Source organism: Zalophus californianus, chromosome 8, assembly GCF_009762305.2.
Source record: "Zalophus californianus isolate mZalCal1 chromosome 8, mZalCal1.pri.v2, whole genome shotgun sequence".
Classification (NCBI taxonomy): Eukaryota; Metazoa; Chordata; class Mammalia; order Carnivora; family Otariidae; genus Zalophus; species Zalophus californianus.
This window is the reverse complement of record NC_045602.1, coordinates 88,745,117-88,762,877: the sequence shown is the minus strand read 5'-3', so window position 1 is coordinate 88,762,877 and position 17,761 is coordinate 88,745,117. Positions and strand designations below refer to the sequence as shown.

General features: G+C 41.4%; 2 protein-coding genes across 5 annotated transcripts in view; one reads left to right on the top strand and one right to left on the bottom strand.

Annotated features, from left to right (window-relative positions):
- Window positions 1-1,175: 1,175 nt before the first annotated feature.
- Window positions 1,176-6,057, bottom strand: SOWAHC (sosondowah ankyrin repeat domain family member C). The gene has a single exon (XM_027623757.2). It carries the CDS (start codon window positions 5,909-5,911, stop codon window positions 4,271-4,273), a length of 1,641 nt encoding a protein of 546 aa, XP_027479558.1. The 5' UTR covers window positions 5,912-6,057; the 3' UTR covers window positions 1,176-4,270.
- A 142-nt stretch (window positions 6,058-6,199) lies between these two features.
- SEPTIN10 (septin 10) overlaps window positions 6,200-17,761 on the top strand; it is a 58,681-nt gene continuing 47,119 nt past the window's right edge. Inside the window, exon 1 of one of the 4 annotated variants that reach the window (XM_027621618.2) lies at window positions 6,200-6,289. Coding sequence is in view for 1 of the 4 variants with exons in the window: in XM_027621620.1 (XP_027477421.1) it covers window positions 6,729-6,755 (27 nt within the window). In the remaining 3 variants the exon portion in view is untranslated. Of the gene's footprint in view, window positions 6,290-6,335; window positions 6,756-17,761 lie in introns of those variants that run through there. The other 3 variants (XM_027621617.2, XM_027621619.2, XM_027621620.1) reach the window with 3 other exon arrangements.

The window sequence follows — 17,761 nt, the reverse complement described above, 5'->3', positions numbered from 1 at the left end:
GAGGATAGCTTAATTAAAGAAAAGTCAGATACCCCAAAATACAGAAGGAACCATTAAGTTGGAGTTACGCTGGGGAATGTAAATGGGGTGAAATGAGTAGTGTTTACTTTTCCGCCTATCTGGTTCTATCCTGTCATTTGTTGAAATCCGTGAGCATACATTACATTTTTAAAATAAAAATAGTTAATAAATTAAAGCAAGGCATTTTTATTCATTTGAAGCCCATATGTTGTTAACTGGGTGTCAAAGTTATAGGAGGTGACTCATTTTTAAGAGCAGTTTGCAAACAAGGGGCAAATATCCTTAAAGATCCTGTTCTTTAAAACATAAATATCACCCTTTGTAATACAGCAAAGGCAAGTTAATTTCTATTCCAAAATGAGTTATCAAAATTCAGATTCATTGGGTTAAAAATTGGTTAATTTATGGCAAGGAAAATGGATGATGTATTGTTGGTTTCCTTCAAGTCATTCTAGAAACAGAAACTAGACTTATTTAGTCCTTCAGTTGTACGGAAAAATATTTTATAAGTTGTCACAAAGCAAGAGTGACAACAAAAATCCCCAGCAGCAATGATAATTGGATCCTCCCAGGAGAGCAACGGCAGACAAGTACATCAAGGCTTCCCACATATCCCTTTGACATCTGAATAGAGGTGAATTTTGTTAAAATAAAGATCAAAGTATTTATTTGGTGAGGAAATGAGCTCATTAATGATCAAAGCTTAATGGATATTGAAGAAAATAGAAAAAGGCATTCTTATACCTTTAAGATCTGGTCTGGGTAGGAAGGGTTCAGGTTAGTTGGTGTGTGCATGAACTATACGTTTTTTGTTTTTGTTTTTTTTAAAGGTAGTGGTGAAGGTACTACCTTCTGTCCAAGTTGATTCCTCCATCACTGAAGCCAAACTACAGTAGTTTTGCCCAAATTTGGCAATTTGAAGTGCTGAAAATATTGTAGAAAAGCACGGAATCTTAAAATCTTACTAGCTGCCATTTACTTCGTGACCCTGAACAGCCATCAACCTTCATTCCCTTATCAACTTTAAGGGACAGGAAAGGGATTATGTAAATGGAAACTTTGAAAAGCATTGTGTGGACTATAAAACACTACACAGGTAAGAAGTATAAAGGACTACAATGATTTAGACAATTCAGAGAAAAAATGTAGTGTGAACCTTTTATTTTGACAAAACAAACTTTACAAATTATACACTCTATAAACTCCCAAAGTTTCACTCATTTAAAAAATAAGAGACGAGGCATCCTGGACTCCCAAGATTTCAGTCATGAATAAAATAGTACCAGATTTTCAAGTTATATAAACTAGCTGCATTTTACATACCATAAAAGGGTAGAGAATTGTGACCAAACACTCACTAGTTTCAAGTGTATCTATAAGAAACACATGGATATACTTGGGTTGTCTACCCTACACAGTTTCATATCAACAAACATCTAAGTAATTGACATATATATTTCCATTAATGGCAGAAACAACTCCACAAAAACAAATTACACAGATCATTTGCTTTTAATAATCTCAATTTGGAAAATGAAAAATAAGAGGAATATAGAGTTTAAGTAGCTGAAAATGCTATACTTATTGCACACAAGCACATAATGACAAGGAATGCTAGAAGTAGTTCCCCTCAGGAATGATTTTTGAAAATTTAGAGTTTATTGTTAAAGTTAAAATCTTTACTGTGAAAAGCAGGTTAAATGAAGTATTGACGCAATCTCTAAAGATCCAGTAAATTATAGATTTTGTGCAATTCGTTACGAATATATACGTTTCGAGATTAATACTGACTTTAATAGAACATTTAGATGGCTCTGAAGTATATACTTTTTATTTATTTATTTATTTATTTATTTTTTTTAAAGATTTTATTTATTTATTTATTTGAGAGAGAGAGAGAGAGAAACAGCATGAGAGGGGAGAGGGTCAGAGGGAGAAGCAGGGTCCCCGCTGAGCCGGGAGCCCGATGTGGGACTCGATCCCAGGACCCCAGGATCATGACCTGAGCCGAAGGCAGTTGCTTAACCAACTGAGCCACCCAGGCGCCCAGTATATACTTTTTATAGTTCACTTTAGCTTTATATGTCAATGAAATGTAGGATTCCGGGGCACCTGGGTGGCTCAGTTGTTAAGCCCCTCCCTTCGGCTCAGGTCATGGTTCCAGGGTCCTGGGTTGGAGCCCACATTAGGTTCCCTGCTCTGCAGGAAGCCTGCTTCTCCCTCTCCCGCTCCCCCTGCTTGTGTTCCTTCTCTCGCTGTGTCTCTCTCTGTCAAATAAATAAATAAAATCTTAAAAAAAAAAAAAGAAGAAATGTCAGATTCCTCGGTGGGAAGTTATATAGCTTGCTCTGCACTAGATACAGGTAATGTGTATATGATTCCAAACAAATGACTGCTTTTCACCCTCAAGGAACCTCTATTTACATAAAATTAGACTGTTTTTACCCATATGTATGGATAAAAGTGCTTCTCAAATGTACCTAGACCACTTCCATAATCCTAAAAAAAAAAAAAGGCACACAAATGGATAATAGCTTATATATTTTATGTGAATATTTTTGATATGTCTTTAAACAAATTCAATTGCTATCTAGAAAGGCTGACAAACTTAGTACAAATTTCTCTGACTTGGGAAAGTAAAGATCTAAGAACTCTCTTGAGTCTCCAGTTCTGCGCCATTTATATACCTGTTCATTCACATTTATACACATCTTATATACCTCTATGGGCTGCAGGTACTTACACTTCAGCAGTTAGGAGACCAAAAAGACTAAGGGAGAAGGACTTGTTAGAATTAGTCTCCCACAAAGTTGTTTTGAATATTGTTAAATTGTTACAAATTGATTTAATATGCTTGTGAGTTAAATTTTATATTATATAGATGTTTACCCTAACAAATTTTAATGAAATGTGATTAAGAACTACACTTAACTCTGTAATCTTAATGAAAAGTATTTTTCACTTATATACAAAAGAATTCAATAGCCAGCAGCATTTAAATAAATAGCCCCATCTCTTCTCTTTTCCCTTTTATAAAGTGCTATTTTTAACTGGGTAGATTTACTATCCAGCTTTTCAGTAACTTCACTGTACATCTCTAACAAATTCAAGGAAACATTGGAAAATTGAAAGTCTTTAGTATTATAAACATTTGCAAACATTGCTACAAAGCACAGACTATGAGCACAGACTATGAGTGTACTTTATTAGTAAAATAAAAAGTATACCTTATGTGAGAATCATTGATTTAATAATTACTTCACAGAAGCATAGGCTCACTAACATTTATGCCAATTTTTGCTAGTCGTCTAAATCAGAAACAGATTCTGTAGGCAATTCACATCTAAGTACCACCAAATAGGGTCATGTCAAATAGAACCAACGGTTATATGATCCCTAGAATTAAAACTCTGGCAAATTTACTTATAATAACAAAACAAATTAGTGAGAATCAGAGCCAAAGGCAATGTTTTACTTAAAAGTACCATAGATTAAGTGTTCTCTTTAAATAAAAATGTGTAGTTATTAATAATGTACCTTAGCACTGACTGCAGTGATACTAGGGATAGTTAAGAGGAAACCACACTATAGATTACCTCAAAAATGAATGTTGCCTATTTCTTTAGTTCAGTGATTAAAGTTGAAATTGCTTTTTAAAAAAATAGTTGAGCACTACTTACAATACAAACAAGTTACCATTTTTATTCACATTATTCTCTAAATAGTATTGTCGCTTTTCAACTTTGACCTGACTTTGAGTAGTATTTTAAAAGGTAAATGCAATTAGTAAAAAACAAAAAACCAGAGCAGTATGTAATTTTGTTCACACTTACAATTTCATTACAACTTGCATTTCTTGTTGCTCTTGTAAGAGTAACCACTTTTAAAAACAGAAACATAAAAGTGCAATATTCCTTATTTTGCATGGCATCCAGTAATGGTAAAATCAAAGGAACCCTCAATCATCAATTCTGTACACGCAATTTAAATACATTTCCAGTCCTCAGAAACAGGGACTCCAGGGCAAAGGGGTGGCATAGGGAAAAGAGGCCTAGGGCACGGTTTGATGAAAAAAATCGCTGGGAAACCTACTTCACACAGAATGCTAGGGGGAATTCCTCCCACCCATTCCAACTCCCCAAGTAAGAATGTAGAATTTAGCTTCTTTTCTGGTCTCTCTTCCTTGCCTACACTGTGTATTCTATTCCTAAAGACCAATAAACCTAGAATTTTCTAAAAGGAATTATTTTTACCCAAATACATTGGACTTCGGCCTTAGTTTGAATGAGGATGAGTGGCCTTTAAGTGGCCGATCCTCCTCTTCCTCCTCCCCCTCCTCCAGTGGCTGCTCCGGGTCTCTAAAAGAGGGTGTAGTGTGGATGATCTGGGTGCGAAAGCGGATTTTGTTGAGTCTGGGTTTTATTCGTCCGCTAGAGCTGCCGGGGGCCTTGCGACCTGGATCCTTTGCTTTGGCTCCAGCCCATCCCTCAGTCAAGTGGTGGTGGTGGTGGTGGTGGTGGTGATGGTGATGATCCCCTCCATCCTCCAGGGCATGTGACAGTTTGTAGGTGATGAGGTGTGAAGGGAGCACCTTTGAAAGCCTCCAACGCCCACCCCCGCTGCCAGTGGCACTCTCTCCATCGTCCTCGTCCAGGGCTCCCACCAGGTTCTTGATTTCCTCCGCGATGCTCTGACTCAGGTACTGAGAAGCCTTTTTCCCACTGTAGTCCCTGATGTCCACGTCTGCGTCGTAAGCCCCCACCAGCAACTTCACCACCTCCACGTGCCCGTGCATGGCAGCTAAGTGCAGGGCAGTGTAGCCTCCGCTTGTCCTGGCGTTGATGTTCACTGGCAGCTGGTGTTTGTTAGCGAAGTTGACCAGCATGGCCAGGAGCTCCTGCCTGCCGTGCTTGGCGGCCCAGTGCAGGCAGGTGAAGCCGGTGATAAAGTCTCGCTTGGCGAGCAGGCCGGGCTCGCAAGTGAGCAACCCTTCCAGGCTGTCCCACTTGCCGTCAGAGGCTGAGAGCATCCAGGCGTGTTCTAGAGGGTCCAGCGTCACTGAACCCCCGCCGCTGCTCTCCTCCTCTGCCGACGACGAAGCGACTGATGCGCTGTCTGAGTCGCCCCCGCCTTTGCCGCGTACTCCCCCAGAAGAGCTCCCCGGGCTGCTCCCCCCGGGACAGACGCTCCTTTTCAGCTGCGGGGAGCTGCCCATCACAAGGTCCCGGAGGTTCTGGCGGGTAGACCTTGGGGTGGTTACCGCCCCGGGGGAACTGCCCGAGTCCATTTCGCCGCAGCCGTGGGGCGGGGCCGCCAGGTCCTCGCTGGGCCCGGAGACCGGTCCCTGGGGGGAAGGTTGCATGTCTCGCCGCGAGTTTTTCCTCGGGGCACCGCCGCTCAGGGGCGGCCCGTTCCGGCTCTCGCCGGCCGGGCTTGGCTGCCCAAGCGCTGCGGCCGGGGGCTCCCCATCGCTCGGCTCGCAACGCGGACTTGGGGACGCCTCGGGGGACGCTACCTCTGCGCACAGGCCGCTCTCCCGGGTCTCGACCAGGCCGTCGGGCGCCCCAGGGGCGCAGCTGCTGGACTCGGGCTCTGGAGTCACCGAGATACTGGGCAGGTCCCGTAGGGGCACGGCTTCGGACGGTGGGGCCCCCTCCAAGAACCTCTTCTTAAGGTGCACGTACTTAGAGCCGTCGGCAGCGTCGGTGCGCACCGTGGCCACCGCATTGACCAGCTCCTTGAAAAGGGCGCGGGCGCGGGTGCGCTGCTCTGGCTCGCCGCCCAGGGCACCCCTGAAGTGCTGCACCAGTTCGGCTTGCCGGGCCCGACCCCCGCGCTCCGAGAGGAAGCGCAGCACGGCTTCGGGGCTGAGCTCCGCCGGCCCCTCCATCCTTGGCCGCGCTGCTCGGACGGCGGCGGGCGGCTCAACCCGGCCCCATTTCGGCCGGCTTCCAAACGCTGGCTTCTGACCGACGTAGAGTAGAATCGGCTGGCTCCTCAGGGTCCGCGCCTGGGTGTCCGCGGCGGGAGACGCCACCACCGCCTTACTGGGGCCGCGCCCCGGGCGAACACGCCCCCGCCGGGCCCGCCCCCGCCGGCTGCACCCCGCCCCCGAGCCCGCCCACTTCCGGTCCCCGCTTTGGCCGCAAGCTCGGCTCCCGCCGGCCGCCGGCGGACACGCCCCCTCCCCGCCCCATGGCCCGCCCACTTCCGGCCTTCGCGGGGGCCCGCAATCAGTGCGCCCGCCCGCTGCTGTCCGCTGGCCGAGGTTTGTTTCCTCGCATTTTCTTCCTCAGGTCCCGAATCTCCTCCAGTCACCCTCCCCCTGCATGGATTTGTTCTATGAGACGTCGAGGGGCACTCCTATGAGAGGCTCGCTTCGCGCGCCGCTCAACGATTTGGCACGGCTAATGGCGCGCGCCCTGCCTGGTGGGGCCTCCGCCCTCCGGCTCTGCGCCCTCGCGTCACTGCGGCCACTAGGCTTGGCTCCTCCCCTTTCCCTGAACACCCCCTCCCCCCATGCTACCCCCTCCCCCAGCGGAGGCTGGTCCCGCCCGTTACACCCGCCTCCGGCCCGCGCCCTGCACGTTCCACCCGTTCCGGCCCCCCCTTTGCTCCCTTCGTGGTCCGGTCGCTCGCTCGGGGGCCTGGGCTGAGACCCCCGCTTCACTGGGACCCCCGCCTTCGCTCAACTCTCGCTCGGGACCATGACCTCTGAGGTGGCGCGGCACCTGGTGAGTCCCGGTCGACCCCTCAAGCCCCCTCCGCTGCTCAGCGCTGCCCCCTCCCCCAAGGGCCCAGCTCCCAGGACCCCCGCCCCGCTTTTCTCGGGGTCCCAGCGTAATTTCCTTAGCCCGGGGCTCAGGGCCCGCAGCCCAGTCCCGGCCGCGTCCAGTTCAGGCGGCGACTGTGAGCCGCGCCCCTCCCCAGCCCTTACTGCCCACTCTCCGGGCTCCCGCGGCCGGCTGTTCCGACCCGGCTGGGGATAGGGGGATTCTCTTTCTCCTGCTGCAGCGGAGGAGACGTCCGGCGTGGCTGTACCTCGCCCCCAGAAGCTGGGCCCAGGTCGGACCCCCACAGCTCGCCGAGAGCGCGGTGCTGGAGTGGCTGGAAGTTTTTTCATTGCTTCCCTGTCTCGCCAAAAGTTAAATCTGAAACAGTGATTGTGGGTCCATCATTTTTATAACGGTTTTGGACGCACAGAGCAGATTAATGCAATAGTAATGTAATATTTTACGGTTGTACACTCTTCCCTGACTATACTCACTGGAGCCCACCTTCCTTGGACTTTCAAGAAGCTCCCTCTTTTTACCAACTGTGTGCTTGTCCAAGTTGTCCTCCATTAGGATTTGAGCTTTTTTTTTTCTTTGCCTTGGCACCCTTGAATATTAAAAGAATGTATATTTTGTTCAATGATTTGTTCAATGTTTTATACTTTTAAAATCACTTAAATATTTACCCAATTTGATGGTAAGCCAGTGGTTCTCAAGGTGTGGTCACAATTATTTTCATAACAATACCAAGCAGTTATTTGCCCTTTTCACCCTCTTTCTAAGTGCGCATTGAGTTTTCCAGAGACTTCATGAGGTGGGATGACCTCACCATTCTGAGGGCTAATGTGTGTACTTGTCTTTTTAAAAAAATTCTCTTTTAATTTGTAATGCTGTAAATATTGTTTGTAATCCAGGTAAGTGAAAGCTCTTTGGGGGCCTGAGACCAAAATGTTTGGGAACTACTGGTCTAAGCAATCTCCTAAATTAGTTTAGATAGTTGGAACAGAGTTCAGATTGTAGCCATAGAGGTAAGGTGATGTGTGGAAGTTATACAGCGTTTCTTTGATAGAGCCTGGATAAGGACTTTTCTCCCTGATACAGCCCAGGTCTCTTTCCACTTTATCACCTGTTTAGAGAAATCTGTTTTTCTGTCTGAACTGTGTTACAGTTGCTTGGTGTGCATATGTAGGTGAGGAAAATGTGTTTTATAAACTCTGATTCAGAGTAATCGTCAGAATTAAACTTGGGCTAAAGAGAGCACTTCATTTAATTGGTGTTGGATTTCTTGTCAATTGCTGTACTTATTTTGCAATAATGCTGCCTTTATTTTCTAATTTAACTTTTTATTTTGAGGTAATTGAGAATTCAGATGTAGTTCTGCAGTTGGTAAATAATAGAGATCCCCTGTACCCTTTATCCAGTTTTCTTCAATAATAACATCTTGCAAAACTGCAGTACAAGACCACAACCAGGACATTGCTATTGATAACTGTGAAGATAAAGAACCTTCCATCAGCACAGGATCCCTCAGGTTGTCCATTTATACCACATCCACTTCATTTCTACCCCACTTCCTCCTTAACCCCTGACAACCACTAATCTGTTTTTCATTTCTATAATATTTTCATTTTAACACTGTTATATAACGGAATCACATAGTATGTAACCTTTTGGGATTGGATTTTTTTCATGGAGCAAAATTCTCTGGAGATTTCGTCCAGGTGCTTGCATGTGTCATTAGTTTGCTCCTTTTAATTGCTGAGTGGTATTCCATGGTATGGATGTATCACACTTTGTCTGAAGGACACTTAGTTGTTTCCATTGTTGGGCTACTATGAATAATGTTGCTGTAAACATTCCAGTACAGTAACATGTCATGTAACATAAGTCTTCATTTCTCTGGGATAAATGCCCAGGAGTATAGTTGCTGGTTCCCATGGCAGTTGCATGTTTAGTTTTTTTGTTTTGTTTTTTAAAAGATTTTATTTATTTATTTATTTGTCAGAGAGAGAGAAAAAGAGAGAGCAGGGGGAGCAGCAGAGGGAGAAGCAGACTCCCGGCTGAGCAAGGAGCCTGATGCGGGACACCATCCGAGGACCCTGGGATCATGACCTAAGCTGAAGGCAGATGCTTAACCGGCTGAGCCACCCGGGTGTCCCGCATGTTTAATTTTGATGAAAAACTGTTAAAATTGTTTTCCAGAGTTTCTACACCATTTTACATTCTTACCAGCAATGTATGTGGGGTCAGTCTCCCCGAATCCTCATCAGCATTTAGTGTTCCTATTTTTTATTTAGACATTTTGATAGATATGTATGTATGTATGACAGGTATGTGGTTTTAATTTGCATTTCCGTAATGGTTAATGATGTTTACCATCTTTTCATGGGCTTATTTGTCATCTGCATATTCTCTTCAGTGAAATGTCTCTTCATTTCTTATTTTTTATTATGTTCAGTTAGCCAACATATAGTACATCATTAGTTTTTTAAAAATTTTTTTGTTATGTTAATCATCATACATCATCAGTTTTTGATGGTAGTGTTCCATGATTCATTGTTTGTGCATAACACCCAGTGCTCCACACAGAATGTGCCCTCTTTAATACCCATCACCAGGCTAACCCATCCCCCCAACCCCCTCCCCTCTAGAAACCTCAGTTTGTTTTTCAGAGTCCATCGTACATCATTAGTTTTTGATGTAGTGTTCAGTGATTCATTAGTTGCATATAATACCTAGTGCTTATCACAACACGTGTCTCTTCATTTCTTTAGCCCGTTTGCTAATTGGATTTTTTTACTGTTGATTTTAGAGGGTTTTTTTTTCTTTTTTAAAAATATGTCTGGTGGCAGTCCTTTCTTGATACGTAGTTTGCAAATGTTTTCTCTCAGTCTGTTTTTTTTTTTCGTGTCCTCTTAAAAGACTCCTTTGCACAGCAAAAGTTTTTAATTTTGATGAAATCTGTTTTAACAGTTTTTCCTCCAATGGATTATACTTTTGGTGTTAAGTCTTAGAATTCTTTGCCTAACCTTAGATCCCAAACATTTTCTCATTTTTTTTCCTAAAAGTTTTATAGTTTATTATTTTACATTAAGCCCATGACCCGTTTATTTTTTTTTAAAGGTTTTATTTATTTATTTTAGGGAGAGAGTGTGAACGGAGGAAAGGGCAGAGGGAGAGGGAAAGAGAGAATCTCAAGCAGACTCCCTGCTGAGGGTGGAGCCCCGCTGCAGGGCTCCATCTCATGACCTGAGCTGAAAACAAGAGTCAAACTCTTAACTAACTGAGCCACCCAGGAGCCCCAAGCCCCTGACCCGTTTTGAGTTAGTTTTTGTATAAGGTGTAAGGCTTAGATCAAGTGTCATTTTTTGGCTTATGGATGCTCCAACACCATTTGTTAAAAATGCTGTCTATCCTCTATTGAATTGTTTTTGCACTTTGTCAAAAAGCAGTTGAGTATATTTGTGTGGATCTATTTGTGGATCCCTATTAGCACACAGTCTTGATTCTTGTAGCTGTGTAAGTCTTGAAATAGAGTGGACTGGTATTTCTCACTTTATTCTTATTTTTCTTTTTTTTTAAGATTTTTTATTTATTTTATTTATTTAAAAGAGAGACAGAGATAGCAAGAGAGAGCACAGGCGGGGAGAGGAGGGAGAAGCGGGAGAAGCAGGCTCGCCACCAAGCAGGGAACCCAACATGGGATTCGATCCCATGACCTGAGCTGAAGGCAGATGCTTAACTGACTGAGCCACCCAGGTGCCCCTGTTCTTATTTTTTCAAAAATTATTTGGTTATTCTAGTTCCTTTGCTTTTCATTATAAATTTTAGAATAGTCTTGTCTCTATCTACAAAGAATTTTGCTAAGATTTTAATAGGGATTACATTAAATCTGTATCAGTTTAGGGAGAATTGAAATCTCTAGTATGTTGAGTCTTCCAACTTACAGACGTGGTGTCTCTCCCCATTTCTTTATATTTTCTTTCATTTCTTTCATCAGTATTACGTAGTTTTCAGCATACAAGTCTTGCATGTTAGATTTATACCCGGTTTCATTTTTTTAAGCAATTGTAAATTATATTTTTAATTTTATCATCCACATATTCATGTTAACATATAGAAATACAGTTGATATTTATATATTTATCTTGTGTCCTTTGACCTTGCTGAATTCATTTATTCTTGAAGTTGGGATTCCTAGTAGATTCCTTGGGATGGTCTTCGTAGAAAATCGTGTCATTTGCACATAGAGACAGTTTTATTTCTTTCTTTCCAATCTGTTTGCCTTTTCTTGCTGCCTTATTTGTGCTGTTTAGGACTTGAAGCATTATTTGAATAAGAGTGGTAAGAATAGATGTTCTTGGGCGCCTGGGTGGCTCAGTTGGTTAAGCGACTGCCTTCGGCTCAGGTCATGATCCTGGAGTCCTGGGATCGAGTCCCACATCGGGCTTCCTGCTCAGCAGGGAGTCTGCTTCTCCCTCTGACCCTCTTCCCTCTCGTGCTTTCTATCTCTCATTCTCTCTCTCTCTCAAATAAATAAATAAAATCTTAAAAAAAAAAAGAATAGATGTTCTTGCTTTGTTTGTGATGTTGAGGGGAGAGCATTCAGTCTTTCATCACAGAGGCAGATTTTTTTGTAGATGTTCTGTCAATTCATGGGGGATATTGGCTTGTAGGTTTTTTGTATTGTCTTGGTCTGGTATCAGAGTAATTATAGCTTCATAACATTAATTGGGAAGTGTTCCCTCCTTTTCTTTTTCTAGAAGAGAGTGTGTAGAATTGGTGTTAATTCTTTTTTAAATGTTTGATAGCCTTCTTCAGTGAAACCATCTGGGCCTGGAGGTTTCTTTTTTAGAGTTTTAAAATTCCAGATTTAATTTCCTTAATAGTTATGTGGCTATTAATATTATTTCTTATTGGATGAATTGTGGTAATGGGTTGCTTGGTGATCCATTCCTTCCCAGTTGTTAAATTTACGTGTATAGAGTTGTATTCCCTTTATTATCGTTTTGATGTCTTCAGGGTCTGTAATGATGTTCCCTGTAACATTCCTCATAGGGTTAATTTGTGTCTTCTTCCTTTCTTGGTCCATTTTGCTAGAAGTTTGTCAATTTCATCTTTTCAAAGAACCAGCTTTAGTTCATTGATTTTTTTTCTGTATTGTTTTCATATTTAAATATAATTTATTTATGATCTTACCTGTATTTATTTATTTTTTGCTTGTTCTCAGTTTCTTTTGCTCTTCTTTTTCTCAGTTTTTGAGGGTAGACCCTAGATCACTGATTTGAGACTTTTCCTCCTTTCTAATAAATATATGGACTTGGTGGTGTAAATTTCCCTCACAACATGGCTTTAGCTGTGTCCCACAAATTTGGGTGTGTTGTATTTTAATTTTCATTTTACCTTTATTTTTTAAAGAGCTATGTTAAATCTCAGTTGATAGTCAGGTTTTCAGACTTTTTTTTTTTTTTTTTTAAGAGAAGAGAACATCAAGACTTAGGGAAGTTTCATATTTTGCTCAAGGAATTACAGCTGGTGATGGTGAGATCTGCTCTTGGCCATATTGTTTCTGCCACTGTCTCCAGCATGTCCCTTATTAGTAATTGCATAAGTGTTATGATTCAAGAGATCTTGACTGTATAGTTATTTATTGCTGACTGTAATAGTAGATCTTGAAATAACGTTGACTGCCTTTTCCTTTCTCCTGAGAAAAGCACTTGGAATTTCCTGCTTTTCCAGATTATCCTTACCAAAAGTTTTAAATGGTGTCTGAATTTTTCAACTTTTATCTGCATTTGTGATTTCTTCTTTCAGCTGTAATGCTTCTGAGCTCTTTTATGTTTCTTTTTTAGTTATCCTTCAGTGAAGAGAATGTATCTTAGAGGATTTCCTCATTTGTTTTATTTTCTATTTCGAAGTTGTGATTCTTAATTTTCTACTTTCATGTCCTGGAATTAATTACCACCTCAGTGCCTTGTGTATTTCCATTTCTCCATCTGGAGAAACATCCTTTTTTCCCACTGATCCAGATCCTATAATCATTATAGGATAATGAAAGACCAGGTTCCTGTCCCACCTTCTCTGAAGCTTTCCCAGAGAATCCTAATCTTGACAATCTGTCATACTGCTCATTTGCCACTTAGTTATATGCTACTTTGTAGTACCTCCTAACTTATGTTTTGTATTGTTACTTAACTTTTTGCATCAATTAAGTTTTAATGAGCCTTGCATTTCCCCCCTCTATTAAATGATCTTTCTTCAGGAAGAGCAACCTTTAATACTCTTTGTATCCTTCATAGCCATGATTATATATTGTTGAGGACAGATGTTGATTATTCTTTATATGGAAAATAAGTTCACCTTGAATCATTTTATTCTTGTTGAATGTTAAATGCAGAAATTATAAATTCTTACAGGCAGCCAGGAGCTATTTCTTGGTCTACATTTATGCTTTCATGAAGCTCCACCTTCCACCAGCCTGAACACAGATAATGTCATACCTTTTAGGCATTCCCAGACCGGTTTTGATCCTAACAAAGTCCCAGACTACCTATTTGTATTGGTATGTACGTATGTATATATATATGTATATATTTAATTTAGTGTGTGGGAGAAGAGGAAGGACAGTACTTTTAAAATTTTATATTTTACTACAGAATAGATTTCCTCTCTTCAGGAATACGTATCAACCCCCATTTTTAACCGTACTAAGTCTGATTTTCTCTGCTTAAGATATTAAGTACTCCTAATACAAAATACCTGATTTTCAAAGCTCTCTCAATGAGAACTTTGATTTTACACTTTCTTCTCATATCCGGAAGGAAGTTTGATGCTTTATTTCAAAAATTTATTTAACACCTTGTAATATTTGTATCTACTACTGATTTGAAGATCACTGAAATAGGAATCACATTTCTTATAGTCTCAGTAACATAAATAAAAGATGAAAAACTCATTTTAAATACCTTAAAAATAAATATCATTTTGTAGACTGGGACATAGCACTTAGACTTTGTTAGTATTACTTTTAGTAAATATGCGTATTTTGTTCCAATATTCTTCCCATTTTTGAAATTTTGTCTTTGGCAGTTACACTAATTTGAAATTAACTGCTTTCTTTGTATTTCTCAGCAAGTCTTGAGATTTTTCACTGAGGATTTAGCTGAAACAGTTCATTCCAGAACATGACATTTTGAAGGTGAATTTTGTTTGCCAACCTTATGTATTTTGGCACCCCCTTTTCCTTGTTTACTTTGCTTAAATAATGCCGCATCAACTGTACAGGTTTCCCTTTGGCTACCTACAAACCTTATTATCATAGATGAATGAAGGTGTGTGATTACAGTTTTACCTAGTTAGAAAAGTCTTGAGTCCTGGATTTTCTGCAACAGTGCCAGTTATCTTTCTAAGTACCATGATCCCTTTAGACCTTGTGTTTGGAGAAACATGGTTACCATATTCTCTCAGTAATAACCATGAATTGACTACATTGGGAAGTCTAGAATTTTCAGATTCCTTTCAGTCTGTTTTTTCAGACACTAGACAGTTTTAAATTATGGAGTAAATAAATTGTTAGGGCAAATTTTAAAAAATGAACCGGGTATTGAGACTAGAAAGGAAGGTAAAGTCAAACAGCATGTGAAAGATTTTTGAAATTCACCCTTGGGGATATATAAACTGAGGAGAATGACCCTAGGCTTTAGAATTTCACTCCCACTTCTTTCTGTTACAAGGGAAGATGCTTGGAGACTCAAGTGAGAGAAAGTGGTAGTTTCTCTGATAAGAATAGGGGAGAGCTAAGGCTATAGAGTCTCTGTTAGAGGAGAGGGATAAAGATACACCCTCTCAGCCATGTTCCATTTAAGGCTGTCCCACATCTTTTTCCATTTAAAGAATCCTACATACTCTGATGTCTAGGCCTGAGACAACTGACAGAAAAGTATACAGCAGTGTAGTGGAGCTTGCATAGTAATTATTTCGTTAACAAAAGTTGTGCTCCAAAATCCTTATGACCAGAAGTAGAAATTATATAGGAGGCCTAGGGTTATTTGCTGGGATGTCAGACCAGAGTAATATATTAAATTGAAATATAAACTAAAATGATGCTGTATGTTGAACAAAGTAATATATACATAGGAAGAAGAAGGGGCTATGGTTAGGGGAAAGGAGAAGAGACAGTTGTGTTTGAGATTTGGGTGTGGGGTGAGACCAGGATGACCCAGCCCTGCAGGTCCTTGCCAGGTATGATGGGTGCCCCAGCCCCTTCAAGCTAGTTTTAAGCAGCCTAGTGTCACATGACCAAGGGCTTTACCAAAGGGAACATGGGAGAATCGTCAGACATCTCTGATCTCCTTTCCCCTCTCCTCTTAAGAACCAGGTCAAGTTTATCCTACTTTCTGTGTGGGCTATGCTTATAGAGACACTAAGGAGTCCTGTTGTTCTGGCTAGCCTTATATGTGTAGAAAGATATTTTGTGAGTCATCTGTATGCTTTTTTTTTTTTTTAAAGATTTTATTTATTTTTTGACAGAGAGAGAGGGAACACAAGCAGGGGGAGCGGGAGACGGAGAAGCAGGCTTCCCACTAAGCAGGGAGCCCGATGTGGGGCTTGGTCCCAGGACCCTGGGATCATGACCTGAGCCGAAGGCAGACGCTTAATGACTGAGCCACCCAGGCACCCTTGTATGCTGTTTTTTCCATAGACAAATATAAGTTGTGCACAGCAATATTTTGCCTAGTTGTATGTATACTCTATAGTTGGAACATTACTTTGAGCTGTGGATTAAGCCAGAATCGCTCGAATGATTTTTGAAAATCAAAAGATGTCTTTGTTATAAAGGAGTTTTGTTTTAAGAGGTATTGTTAACTAGGGTGGTCCTGTATATGTGGATGAGAAATTGTCCTCTTTGACAAATTCATAGCTAGTACTGCTCAGTATGCAGAGCAGTGAGTCAGGGCTTCAAAAACAAAGACATTGAATTATCCCCTACCTCCAGTATGATCTTCAGCATTTTCCCATTTATACTGCATGAAATCCACCTACTAAAAAGTCTTTTCTTCTCTTGTGAAAGTATAGCTACCTCTGGGAAGTCAGTGGGTAAGTATAGCTAGCTCTGGAAAGTCAGTGGGTCACTTTGCTAACACCTAGTGAGGTCTCGGGAATCCAGAAAGGGAATCCATTAGGAGTGAATACAGTTTTGATTTAGGGCCAGATTGGGGCAAGAGACTGGAGTGGGAAAGACAGCATGGGAGAGTGCTGCAAAAGCAAGGTGGGAAAAGACAAAATGGCAAACATGTCCTGTGTCAAGGTTTACCTACAGTAGTAGTTCTCAACCTTTTATTTTCGTTATTGCCCCTTAAGGTGAAAAATTAAATTTAAATCAAATTTTGTTAATAGATTTAATTAATCTTTTAAAATTAATCTAATTAATTGAATAACTTTAAGTTCTCCCTGATAAGAGGAATTCAATACCAAAGAATAATTCTTTTAGGTAGGTTGGGCTTAGGAGGGTTACAAACCATTGACTTTGGGGTTTTTCATGCCCCAAGGACTGATTTCCACCACCTTTCTGTGGGTTAGGTAATATCTCCATTACAAACGCATGACCTAGAGTTGGTCTTTCTAGGAAGAGGGCAGCAAATATGCTTTCTTCCTAGTTAGCTGCTGGATTTGAAAACTTAGTCTCAGACTGTAAATTGTTTGTATATCATAGGTAAATAAATAAGGCATTTGTGAACCTACTCAGGACCTGAACTCCATTTATAATATTGTTTCTGTGGAAACTGTATTCTAAATTCAAGAAGCTTATTACTAAAATGAACTTTTGGAAAATACAACCTATTTGTAAGATTATGATTTGTACTAGTTTTAAGTTATATAGTGAAGACTTTGCAAAAGTTCAATATTGAGCTAGAGAAGAGATGGCCATAGAAGAACTGGCTGGATATTTTAGGTAGGAAGAAGATTCAGTATCTCAGACTCAGTCTGTATATTCAATCTTAAAATAGCATGAGATGCCTTTTAATTGTATTTACTAATCATGAAAAAATTCCCTTTAAATTTTTTTAGGTATAGTTGTAACAAACTAAAGGGAACTTTAGCCATTACTTTCAACTTCTTTGGACATATTTTTACTTCTTTTAGTGGTCTAATCTCTAAAGATCTTTGCAAACATTAAAGTATTCAAGATATGTTTTTACATTTTTTTCCCTAAAGATTTATTTATTTATTTGCCAGAGAGAGAGAGAGAGCATGAGCAGGAGGGGCAGAGGGAGAGAGAATCTCAAGCACACTCTGTGCTGAGCGTGGAGCCCAACTGGGCTCAGGCCTGGATCCCATGACCCTGAGATCATGACCTGAGCAGAAACCAAGAGTCGAATGCTTAACCGACTGAGCCACCCAGGTGCCCCTTAAGATATATTTTTATATGGATTTCTCCTTTGCTGCTTTGAGTATATCCACCGGGATAATTGAATGCCACCAAATGCTAAGGTGCTTTCAGTGTGACAGGTACTTAGGTTGTATTATCACATTTATCCTCCTAACCCCAGGAACTCAATACTGTTATTCCATTTTGGGAGGATGAGGGTTAACTTTCTTAAATTTTACTGAGAAATCTTTTTTTTTTTTTTTTAAGATTTTATTTACTCACTTGAGAGAGAGGCAGAGTGAGAGAGAGAGAACACAAGTGGGGTGAGGGGCAGAGGGTAGCAGGGAGCCCTATGCAAGGCTCAATCCCAGGACTCCAGGATCATGACCTGAGCCAAAGGCAGACACCCAACTGACTGAGCCACCCAGGCGCCCCCAGAGAAATCTTGTTTTGTTCATGTTGTCATTGTACCTCCTTGTCCCAGACCCTCATACAGGGCTTTGGCAGTTACTTTGTCCTCCAGCAGTTTGCATCTGTTGCCACCATAAGCAGTTAATTCTAACAGCCTTCTTAAGCCATACGTTTATACTGATGTCAT